The 12,766-nt window shown below is 43.0% G+C and overlaps 1 protein-coding gene across 1 annotated transcript in view; it reads right to left on the reverse strand.

Moving 5' to 3' along the window:
- Window positions 1–825: 825 nt before the first annotated feature.
- MARCH3 (membrane associated ring-CH-type finger 3) overlaps window positions 826–12,766 on the reverse strand; it is a 56,717-nt gene continuing 44,776 nt past the window's right edge. The window contains 2 exon segments of the mRNA XM_017735496.1: window positions 826–3,254; window positions 6,848–7,057. Coding sequence (XP_017590985.1) covers window positions 3,096–3,254; window positions 6,848–7,057 — 369 coding nt within the window. The 3' untranslated portion in view covers window positions 826–3,095.

Consider the following 12,766-nt stretch of genomic DNA (forward strand, 5'->3'; position numbering starts at 1 on the left):
TGATAGGCAAGTCCTGCAGGGGAAAGACTATGTAAAAAAAAGTAAAACTTCCTCACTTTTTTTTGCATTGCACTCATCACACCGAATCTGAATGGGCTGCTTTCATCACTTGCAACTTAAAATAATGACTCAAATAGTGTTGAGTACTGTTCCTTCTGTATAACTCCTTATCTGAAAAAGGAATGTAAATGACAAGGTCAGCTGTATGAGAAGAAAGCATAAAGTTGCTAAGAGGGAAGTTGAGTGACATTTAAAAAAAATAAAAAAGTGGTCACTCATCCTTTCATTAATTATGTTCTTTAATTAATTTTGTTTTGTAAGGAGAGCATAACAAAGGTGTCATTCTATTGTCAGGAGCTGTGCTCGCCGTGGCTTCTACTGTGGTTAGTTTTGTCTTTCACTTCTATTCAGACAGAAATGGGTATTGCTGCTGTTGTGGAATATTTGCTGTAATGATCCAGTTTTTATGGAAGTTTGGGCTTGGTGTGGCAGCAACAGCGTCAACATGTGGAAGGAAAAAATCGACTCCCATCTGGCAGATTCTTCTGTCTGTAAAGCTTTAGAACAGAAGCGGGATTAAGGAGTAATGTCTCTCACCTCCCAGATCTTGTGTTTTAGGAAAAACGAGGAAAAATGTAAGTATGCTTTTTTTCCATGTTTTTAATGCAGTGATGTCCAACTGGATCTTTCCTGACACTTTTTTTTCCTCAAGAAAATCCATGGGACACTACTGCTGCTGACTTCACCAGACAGTTCTGCTGTGCTGCTGCATCAAGCACAGAAACAGGATGAGTCGTGCATGTGCTAAACTGGACCATACTTGTACCTTCTGTCTGCTTCAATATGCCTTCTTCAGATGAATGAAGCTGCCTTTGCACCAAAAAAAAAAAAAAAAATTTGAAATAACACAGGTGAGCTGGGCCAAGTCACTGTGCTGATCTCTGTGCATAGACCTTGCAGCTTCGCTTGAATAAATGTTTCCCTGAATGTTGTGCCCTTTATTTAATTCCTTATCACCCTAATTTTTGGTTTTATGAAACAAACCCAACAGCAGTACTAAGAATAACAACTCTTTCTGGAGTATCTCCCAAAGAAGGAGAAGCAGTAACAGAGGTTGGAAGAAAGATTACCTAAAGTATGTGTGTAGGCATTAAAACACTGTCTGACAGCATCCTGACCCACCCAGATTTGCTTTACTTCTGGGCCCCTGGCCAGCAGATTTTTTCCTACCTAGAAACTCTGCTTAAGTGCATGTTCAGTCTTCCATCTAAATAGTTATTTACCTTTGGGAAGAGGTATAAAAAAAATAAATAAATAAGCACTACAGGTTTTAGGCTATCACAGATTTTGTGATATCCATCCCTTTGGAGCCTCGTATAATTTTCCCTGGAAGAGAAGCAGTTATTCACAGCCACACATGACCAACCCCAGCCTTGTTGTCAGACTGATGAGTGCAGATCTGCAGGTTCATGATTTTCTTACACACCTTGGCTTGTTGTGTAAGCAGCTTTCTGTTGGAATGAGGCTGTTATTGCTTTATATCCCCATGATTCTCCTATCCCCATGACTGGCAGTTACAAAGAACATTGTTAAATAACATGCTCACAGCTAGACTGGTCCACAGACAGAATAAAGAAACTTAACAGATTTGGCTTTGTGTACTAAGCTTTTTTTCCCCGCACAGAGCACACACAAAACATCAAATAACTTCTTGTCTGATGGTAAATACCCATAATACCTTCAACTTTATGAGTAACAAATTATTAGCCTTCCTGCTATGTCTTCCTTTTGATTTTCAGTTCCTGCAGGGTTTGGAAAACAAAGCACCTGGTGGTATTGCCGTCCAAGCACATTTCTAAGAAATTCATCTGTTCAGAGGGGCTTTGTATCAATTTCTCATTCTGGCAGCATTTGGTAATGAGATTTTGTGTAGTTATTTTAAGTAAGTCTGTCTACATAAGTGCATCTCTTCTGGGAGTGAAGAATTGCTGAATGATTTGGGCATAAAACCAAGGGGAAGTAGATAAAGTCACCCAGGAATAAGGTCTGGTTTCTACACTCCAAATTCAATTTGGTCACCATAGAGGGCTGTGTGTCAAATATTTTAAAAGGTGCTTCAGTGCAACCATGAGAGGTCAGGGTTTGCACAAGCTCTGCCAAATCCTACCTGTCAAGCTGGAGTTTCTGCTGCTCTAAGATAATGCTGTTCTTCATGCAAGATGAGTCCCTGCTTCCTAAAACTTATCTGATGATCTCATTCATTATGTATGCAGAGCTTTCCCTATACAAAAGTAAGCTGTGGAGTTAAATTCAGCTTGGTGTAAGTGCAGGGTAAATTGGCTAAGTTTGAATTTACACCAGCAGAATGTGCACTTCAGTGGAGAATGTGGTGCCTAATTTGTTGCTTCTGCATGGAAAAGTTGTTTTTTTTTTTTCCTGAGTGCTATGTACTGTAATACTTTTGATAGGAAGATTATTGCAATTTGTCTAATTTTTCTCTTGCGCATGCTCAATTCATAACTGAAGAATCTTCCTCTCAGACCTTCCCTGCCAAATAGGAAATGGGTAAGATAATTTCCTAATCACTTTGTAGCATTTAAATAATGTGCCAATTTTTAGAACTCATTGTGCACATATTTTAATAATGAAAACATTGGTATAATGGACCTGCAGATAAAATCAAATGAGGAAATGCCATTGCTGTGCCTTAGGAAGCAGAAAGTAGTACTGGTTGCTGTCCAGCTGCCTAAAGAACTAGTACTGTAGGAACAAGAAATCATAAAAACCTGTTTTGCATTGTTAATTACCATAGTTTAATACTTTAAACAATAAAAAAATTTGCATCGCTTGATGATGCAACAATTAACATATTTGCAGAATCCATAGGGTCCCTGCTAACTAAACACATTTGGCAGCTTAGCAAATGTCACAAATGATTGCAGCACCCATGACTTGAACTCGAGCAGTGATTTATCCCTCTGCAGTCAGTCTGTAAATTCAAATAGCACGTTCCTGGGCACTGGATGCTGCCTGACCCCAGCAAGTCTGAGAAAAAACATCTTTAGTGCACGGCTCCTGCTCAGATCTGCCCCAAATCAAACAACTGTCTCCTTTGAGCTCCTTTTGAGGGGCTGCAGGCCCAGCAGGGACTGCTGGGTGGAGGGGACGTTGGCAGACTTTGGGATGAGGAGCATCACCCGCTGATTGTTCCGACGCCACTCGTTGTACAGCCGACAGTGGTACCTGAACGACACCTGGGGACAGAAGGTACACTGCCTTCAGTCACTGTGATCCTGCAAGGAGTCAGCTGGGGCTCAAAATACCTTCCAGTGGGACAAAACGGGCAAAAAGTGGTGAAAAGAGAGACCTGCCATGTGGATGGCTCGTGCCCCGAGGTGCCACAGCAGAGGAGAAAAGCAGCCTGTACCTAATTTACCTCTCATTCCCCTTTTTCACAACCTGAAAAATCAGACCTCCTGCCTCTGCCCTCCCAAGAGCTGTTGGCACACATGGAATGAGAATTTGGGATATACTCTCTTGCTTCCGGTTGCTAGGTTCACAAACAGTGTACTTGTTTGGATGGTGGAGGCTTGCAGGCAGCTGAAGACAGGGCTGTGTGTTCTACCTTGTAAAACTTTACTGTTGAATGCATCAAAGTTGGGATTGCACGGAGGCAATGAGCTGACAGTGTGTGTGTCTCAATTTAGATTGTCTCTGAATTTTTTTTAAATTTATTTTGTTTTGTATTTTAGGTTTTTTGGGGTTTTTGAGGGGGCCTGGAGGGGTGTTTGGTTTTTTGGTTGGTTTTTGCGGGCTTTTTTGTTTGTTTGTTTTGTTCTTTTTAGCAGGTAATTTCAACCTTATTGTGGAAGAGAAATGTGTGACTGCTGTGGAGATGCAAGATAGCTCGGCCCCATGTTTTCAAAAAAGTAGTTTGCTACTTGTTTTAGTGGCAACCAAGTGTTGTGGGAGTTGTAGCTGTGTAAGAGGGTGTATATGTGCAGTTCCAAAAAAAACCCAAACAAAAACCCAACAAAAATCAACAACAAACTGTGAATTTTGAGGGAAATGTGCCACATGATGATTATTGTGTTCTTGAACTATGGGCAGGAGTTGACCCACGCACTGTGTCCTTTCCTTATTGCAAAAGGGCTGCTTTTAATGGATTAAATTTACCTTTCAATAACGCCCTACCAGGGCTAAAAAAACTTTTTTTTTTTTTTTTTTTAGATCTTTTTACAGCTGTCTGAGGGAAACCTATAAAGCTTTGGTTTACTAAGCAGTTTTGCAAAGATTTCAGACTGATCTTCAGACTGATTCCCTCAACTTTCAACCTCTATTCCTAAAGCATCCTGCATCTTCTGTTTCTGTGGAGCATTGTGTCTGAAGGAATATGAGAAATCTCTTCTCAAAAGACACTGGAGGAGCAGCAGAATCACTTGGTGTAGTGAGGAGGTTAAAAAAACACCCCAACATCTGCAAGGGTGGGTGCCCTGTGGAATGCAATGACAGCTTCAGGAGAGCGAGCTGGAGTTCAGGTTGAGTTTTCAAACAGCAGAACATGAAGTTCTTTGAGTAACAGCTGCTTTGTTAAACCAGGCATGTATACAACACAAGAGAAAGCAGGTGTGGCCCTGAATTCTTTGTTTAAATGCCAATCCCCTTTTTTGTGTCTGGAGCTTTCTTCTTGGGAGGACCAGGCACCTCTTTTGGTGTGTGTAAAAAATACAGAGTAAAAACCAACAGTGTTTTATGGATCACTTCTCTGTTTTAGAGGAAGGGAAAAAACAGCTTCTGGGATGCTAAAAATAACATCCCTCCTGTTCACTGCTCACTGGGATAACTGTGCTGTGTAAATAATCTGTATGCCAGCTTCTGCCTCCAGAGAAGGGAAGCTGATTTATTGGAAGTAAAATGAAGTTTTTAGTTCTCTTAATTTTCGCAGGACCTAAAGGAGTATTGTATCACTGTGTATGTAATTTACCCTGCAGCACCCAACCTATTCCCTGCACAGCCACAGCCATGTAACAGGATTCTCCCACTTCCAAAAGAGACAAGGAATATGCTGCTGAAGAATTTGATGGAATTAACTCGTCTGTGCGTGGGACCATTCCTTCCTGCATGACAAGGGGAGCCTGGAGCCCTCCCCAAGGCAAAACCAGTCTGGGGCTTTCCTACATCACTGAAGGGAGGGTTATTTTGCCTCCCAGCTTCAATAGTTTTGTGATTCAGTCCCCTAAAGGCCTTCCTTGGCCCATCCATCTCCTACTGCCCCGAATAATAAGTTAGAGTGGAATCACAGCTGTCCACAACTGAGTGGGCATCAAAGATCCTGAATTTTGATTAAAACAAGCAAGGTGTGCATTTAGATCAGGCTCACTGTCACTGTCATGTTCTCCAAGAGCCAGTAGCACATTTCTCTGTGTATTTTTGAAGGGGTAAAATTTATAAAGTGAATAGAAGGCATTTTTGCCTCTTACTCTGCAAATGCAATACCCAGGGATAGGGGCCAAAGCTGAGATGTTGCAGTGGTTTTAATAAGCAAGGTTGGGTAAGTCCATTTGTCATAGCTAATTAAATCCAACAAAAAAAAAAAAGCCTTTTACAGCTTCCAACAATTTTGGTGATGGTGAAGTCTTCTGTGGGTAGACAGGGTTTCACTGTCACAAATGTGTGAATGAGACGTTCCCTTTCGTAGCTTTCTTGGAGATACTTGTGAGGAAGTGTGGGATTTTTGTGTTCCCCCCACACCCCCTTTTCCTCATCTCTCAGTGCAGGGGGTTTCTTGCTGTGGGCTAGATCTACTAATGCAGATTTTTAAAGGTGCCAGCTCCTCAGTAGCTTACACAGATCCAAATCTGCTGGAAGGGGTCTGTGTTACGGTATTGCCACAGCCAGTGAGGGCCAGAGCTGTGTGCTGGCCCTGTGGGATGTGGCCATGCCAGCACCATGGGCAGGAGGAGCTTTTCCTGCCCCAGCAACACAGCCTGGCACCACCGCAGGAGCACTGCTGCGAGTGCACCCCCTCTGCACCCACCCTGCTCTTCTTCCCCTTCCCACACCACACGCAGAGCTGTGAAATGTCAAACAAAGCAGGAACTTGGGGTTTTCAGTGAACTGCTAGGCCATGGCTTGATAAACACCCATTCTGGCAGCTGTCCCCTATTTTCCCCTCGTTTCTGCTGGGCCAACATCCTGTCAAGGCGCTAGGGCCAGAAAATCATCTCAGTTTAACAACTTGACACAGAAGAAGGATGGAATGGCATGCAGGTGGCTCATGCTGGGATGCAGGATGCAATTTAACCTGCACTGCAAAAGCAGCTCTGTTTTTACAGAGCTGGGCACATGCGTGTTCTGCTGCAGACCTCCCCCAGCACCACGAACTAGAGGAAAGGCACAGGAAGCACCCACATCCTGTACTTTTGAATTGTAAAATTGGCAAGATGTTGCATTAGAATAAAATCTGAATCCTCTGTGGCAGCCAAGTTGTTCACCTAAATCTTTTTTTCTTGTATGCTGTGCCTTCACCCTTTGCACATCATATTTGATGAAACTCCCTCCTGTAGCATCTGCCTTGAACTCCTGCATGCTACTTCCCTGTCTCCCTCTTGCTGTCCCCACTGGTGTTTGGGATTTGAGAATCCTTACCCTGAAGCAAACTTTCTGGTGTTCCAGGGAACTGGAATGGTGTGGAAACAAGAGGTCTTTTGCAGATGCAGCTCACACTTACCAGCCCAGGAGGCAAAGACAAGCAACGCCCCGTGCAATGGTCTAGAGCACTCTGTGCGTTTAATTTTCCCGTTTGCTCTTTCCTTCCTGTGAGTTAAATAAAATCCCCAGTACTTACTAGGGTCCAAAAGAGGTAAATAGTGAAGAGTGCCACAGTGAGTGCAATGAGGCCGACAGCTTCTAGCCTACTACTAAAGTGCAGGTGGTCCACGGCTCCTCGCAGGCACAGCCAGCCGGAGACAGTCGCCAGCGGGGTGATGAACAAAAAGCACACCATGTCCCCAAAGAGAGTCCTCTTCTCGTGCTGGGGGCCCGGGTTCCTCAGCCACTGCAGGCAGAACACAGACAAAGCAAGTGTCAGCACAGGGAGGATGTTCTTTTGTCGTTTGCAAAGCACAGACCCACCCCTTTGAGGACTGAACATGGACCACACGCAGGATGTGGCTGTGGATGTCCCTGGTGATGACTAAAGGTTTTTAGCTTTTTTATGCTAAATTGTAGATTTTTAATATATAGCTGTATGGTTTCTAGTACTTTGCCTGGACTCTCTCACATTTCAGAATAATAAGCTAACCCTTTGTAACAGGTTCTTCATATTCTGTTTAGTTGTACCCTCAAGGAGACAGCTTCTAACAAGGATACCTTGTTTTTCACCAGAATCTGAGAGATGTAAAAAGGTATAGGGCAAGCAACCCCCTGGACCAACTCCAAGGGACAGACCCTGGGGCAACTGGTCTCTAACTGGATGTACCTGCTAGATATACTCATTAATTTACCTTATAAAAATTGTAGACATCCTGTATCAGGCATGTGCATACCTACACTTTGTGCACCTGAAAGCATCCATTAAAGAGCTGCTTTTTACTTTACCACACTTAACACTGTTTGCAGGGATTTTCCTTTGTTTTTAGGCAACACTGGAGACCTGACTTTCTCCCCCTTGCTTCCTGCTGGTGTCCACCTCTCTCTGTATCCACCACATCATTTGTTCAGCTGTGGTAAGGGCTGCCTTGAGAATGGGATGTGTTTAGTGTAGTGCAGCTCCTGGCATTTGCCCGCTGGCTTCTTTGAAAAACTCCCTCCTTAATGTGCAGCGTGCAGAAAATGTTTTAACATTTTGCATGCTATTTTAGGATTTTTGCTTTACATTCAGCTCGTAATATTCGCAAAGCCATTTTCAACTTGTTTGCAGATACCCACATTTAAGCAGAGTTCGAGGCACACAAGGTTATTTTTATTAAGAGGATATTAATCCTGTGAAACAGAGTGCCTGAAAGTCAGCTGCTGAAGCAAAGGTTAGGATTGAACAGCTATCAAGCCCACACACCCACATTTCTATAAACAGGATTTGAGAGAGCAGAGGTGAAAGAAGTTCCTACAACACTACATTGAGGCCTTTTAATTAAAATAAAACCAAAACCTCGTCACACAAGTCAATATTTGAACAGGAAAACTACTAAGCCCTGTAATTTTTGCCAACATGAGCTGTAGGGTTTGGTCAAACCTGCTCTGCAGCATCCTTTTATGGGTTTTTGGGGCCAGCAGAACCAGATGAGGCTCGTGCATCCTTAAACTCTTTGGTCGTCTTGTTTCTCCAAGCATGTTAAATGTGGCAGTAGAAGTCCTGTCCCTTTAGCTCCAGAAACTGAGGCTGAGGAGGCAATTTCATCTCTTCACGGCTTAGTGCCCTAATTTCTAGCCACCTTCTTGGGTTTTGTTTGGTTTTGGGTTGTTGTTTTTTTCGGTTGGTTGGTTGTTTTTTGGGTTTGGTTTGGGTTTTTCTGTTCCTCCCTGTTACAGTGCTGCAGCACTGACTTGGAGGAGCAGCAGGACTCAGGAGTTTTGTCGAGGACAGTGTGCCAGGTAAGGAATATTTCTCATCTAGGTATCCCACTCCTCTATTATTTTCAACCTCTGCTTCATCTTTTCCCAATTTACCCACACCATGAAAACAAATGCTGCACTTATCTCTCCATGTTTGTGAAAAACAGTCAAGAAATTGAGTGCAGCCAGGAACTACTCTGGCACTAGCAGAAAAGACACAAATCAGTAGACAAGTTTGCTTCAGCCTCACCATCTCTCAGGTGGAAATAATAAATAATCTACTTTCTTTTTTCCATGAGGCTTAACTGCAACAGAATGACTCAGGAGCCAAAGATCCATCCTCATGTACAACTCAGGAATTTAGAACACGAAAAATATGTTCATAAATGTTTTTTTGAAGGATGTAGGCTTTTAACTTGCTTGAATACTTCTGAAATGCTAAGGAAGTGCAAAGTGCTTTAAACTAGCTATGTATTACTGTAAGTAAGAAGTTGTAAGGGAAGGTGCCACTTAAAGAGGGGGGTTCAATACTGACTTTTTCCTTTCCTTAACCAGGAAAGATAATAACCAGCTGTGGAGAGTTCACTCCAACAAGCAGCTAAGCCCCCACACAGCCATTTCCTCACCCCTCCACCCCATCAGTATGAGGGGGAGAACAGCAAGGGGCTGCAAGCAGTTTTCCTCAGCAGAACTTGTGCAAAATGAGGAGACATACAACTACATTTGAGCATCTCTTTATTTTACTGTAGCTTTAAAGAAAGTGCTGAGAAGTGAGTGAAAGTCTCACACTACTTTCCTTGGAGCTTTCAATCCATTTACTTAAAAACACCCCCAAGGGTTTACGCACAGCCATTCTGGGTTATATCTGTTTGCTTCTGAACAGGTCTGATTCCAACCTTCCCCTTGTTCCATTTCCACGAGTCCCTGCAACGTGAAACCACCAAGAAAACGAGAGGAACTGAAAGCACCTGAGAGTAGAGATTGTGCTTTTAAGGGTTTTAAAGACTTTGCAAAAAGGTTTTGTGGAAAGCACTTGTTTGGAAGGTGACCTGGAAGAGAAATGCCGAGCACTTGTATGCTTCTCCTTGACCCCAACAGGAATTGCAGGTGTTCACCACTTTCCCAGGACAGACTTCAAAATTTTGGCACCCATGCAGCTCAGGGAGGGCAAGAAATGGTTCCTAGTTCTGAGCAAGGAGGAAGAAGACCAGGAGTGCAGGGGAGGCAGCATACCTGTCAAGGCATGTGTTATTATCCCCACATTACAATTGTCACTGGACACAGTGCAGTGCACCTGAATTAACACCGCATTTTTCTCTGTGCCATCAAACTTGATTGAAAGTTTGAGCAGATTAAAATGGTGTGAAACTGCTTCACAGGCTGATGGCTCCCTGCTCCTTATGCCTTGTGGCACATGAACAAAGAGTCAAATCCTAGCAATTCAAATATTAGATGAGGCTGTGACAGGTAAGAGTAGTACTAAATAATAAATAAAGCCATCACCAATCTACAGTCTAACCTCAAAAAGCCAGAAGGATTTCATCAGCAAGCTCTGAAGTATAAGTCAAAAGCAAAGATTAAGCAATTTCAGTGGTTGTACAGGTTTCAGTCACAGCACTTATTTTTCTCCTGAAGTAGTGCACACCTGCCTAAATCTGCATCTGTTTCTAGGTTTCAGTCATTTGTTTTGGGAATGGAATGGGCACTGTCAAGTTAACTTTACAGCTAAAAAGCCAAGTCAACTAATCCTTTTGTACAACTCATAGCCACACAGGGATCCTAACAAAGCCCTGAGCTAATTAATTACTGTGGCAGTATGGTATGGACTACCCTGCTGGCCAAGAACGAGATGTAAGGCCAGATGAAGCTGTCAGATCTGCACTGTGAAACTCTGAAATCTGACCCATTAAAATGTGTCAATGTGCCCAATTATTTCTGCAATAAATGGAGACTCTCAGAGTGATAATTTCCATTTGGGGGAGGGAGAAAGAAAAAAAAGAGGTTATAGAAAGTGTTGTGTTTAAAGTAAAATGCTGGCCTGCCTGGTATTTTGTGAAGTACAATCTTAAAGTGATCAGCATTCCCTGTTCCTGATCCACAGGTAGAGAGCTGGAGTAACAAGACATGAAACGAGTTCAGCAATGGCAGAAAAAATGAATTCAAGAACTTTAAGCGCAGCACCTGATGCAAAACCCAGTCTTACTGGGACAAGCAAAGAGACCATTTGAGAATACAGCACCTCAGAGGGATGGGGGTCCACATTTATCTCAGCAAAGTCATTCCCTAAATTCATCTTGGGGAAAGCCAGATGGAAGAACTGAAGGGGGACATCAGTGAATTAAAAGTGCTACTTAAGCTGAGGGACAAGGCTGCCTTAAGAAAAAATGGATAATAGTTGTCCACAAATAAATTTAGGATGAGAATCAGAAAAAAAGTCCCCATCCTTCAGAGGATCCAGCTCTGGAACAGCCTCCCAAGAAGGGCAGGTTACGCCAAAACCCTAAAAGCTGACACAGTTTTGAGAAGGACCTTGCTTACATTCTGAGAGAGATTTTTTGATGTACCACATTCGACTTGACAAAACACTGTGAACACACCTGGGGCTCCTTCACCCCCCACACGTAACACACAGAGAAAGATTTGCTGCAGTCACTTCACAAGGCAGAGCTGAAATTGGAGAAGGAAATCATTGGAACAAGCAGCAGCCAAGTACCAGAACACCCTGGAGAGGCTCAGACTCTGAATTTATCTGTCCTAACCTAAATGAGCTGCCAGCAGAACACTGCTGTAAAACACCTCCACGATTCTGAGCTGTCTCACCACTGCCAAAGGCCAAATCCTGGAAGTGCTCATCTCCACAGGTCTAACTTCAATTAGATGACTCACAAATGTAAAAGTAAAGTGTGTGCACAGTGGTTTTCCTGACCAGATCCCAAGGCTACAATCTGTTTCTGCTGGAGAGCACCCTCTAGTTCTGTACATTTTTCTTGGAGAAATGATTTTAAACATTGCTGGAGTTACACCATGAAGCGGGGGGGAGAGGACAGGAAGGAATTATCTCCCCTAAATGCATTTTCCTTTGAGCTAAAAATAGCTCACTGCACATCAAAACTTATCAGTTCATTTTGTCGTTTCCACGCTGATGGCTCAGCAGGGAGTCCTGGTGGAAGCAGGCTGTACACAAGCTGAAGTGCTGGAAATTACTGTGGTTTCTGGTTTCGTGCCAGCAGCGACCAGTGGGAGCATTTTGCCTTGGGCTTTAAGCACAGAAAGCCTGATACTGCCTGGGTTTTTTAGAATGTTTCTCTGGAATGAAGAACATTTTTAAGGACCAGGAGCAGCGTTTATTGCCCCTCCCCAAAAAAATTGCATCTGAACCAATTTTTTTCCTGACCCTATTTTTACTCGGAATGTCCATTTTAATGTTTTTCAGTGAAACGTTTTGAAACTTGGCTTAATGATGTGTAACTCAAAACCAAAATTTCCCAGACTAGAATGGAATGTATGCTTGTTTTCAGTGCCGTGAAACATTTTGGGTGTCTTGAAACTTTCCTGGATTAATGTTTTGCCAAGGAAAACAAATATTTGACAGTTACCTTTTGGCTGAAAAAAATATTTATGCTCCAGTTCTTGGGTTTCCTCCTTATATCAAACATTCAGTTGCTGGCACAGTGATATTGTCTTTAGTAGATGATTTTAGAAAGGCCATGGTGACAGCTCACAGAGATGTTTCTTTGCTCTCAAAGACAGAGGCCTGTGTATTTGAGAGTTGGAATCAAAGTTATTTCATCTCTATAATGTTATTGTGCCAATATTGTGGCCTCTTTGTAAATGATTCTGCTCTTTCTTAAGTTTAACCCCTATTTTAACTCAAATTCCAGGGAATATTTTAATTGTGGATGTCTCTACGAACCAAGGCTTCTTTTTGAAATAGCAAAGGAATTTTGCAACATTTGCATGTTTCTGAAAGGGGAAGAATTACGTTTTCCATTGTAAGGATGGTGCATGATAAAACTTTGAAGTTTTGCTCTGTTTTGTTTTCTAGAAAGGATAAACCACAGCACAGACAGCTGGTGTTTTGCCCCATGACAAACAACACTGGCAAACTGGTGACAGGGGATGGGGAGAAGGCTGAGGCACCCAACAGCTTTTTTGTCTCAGTCTCCAATGGCAGGCCCCCCCCCCACCCCCCACAGGGGGGGGGGGGCCGGGG

This window comes from Corvus brachyrhynchos, unplaced genomic scaffold (genome assembly GCF_000691975.1).
Source record: "Corvus brachyrhynchos isolate BGI_N302 unplaced genomic scaffold, ASM69197v1 scaffold325, whole genome shotgun sequence".
Lineage (NCBI taxonomy): Eukaryota > Metazoa > Chordata > Aves > Passeriformes > Corvidae > Corvus > Corvus brachyrhynchos.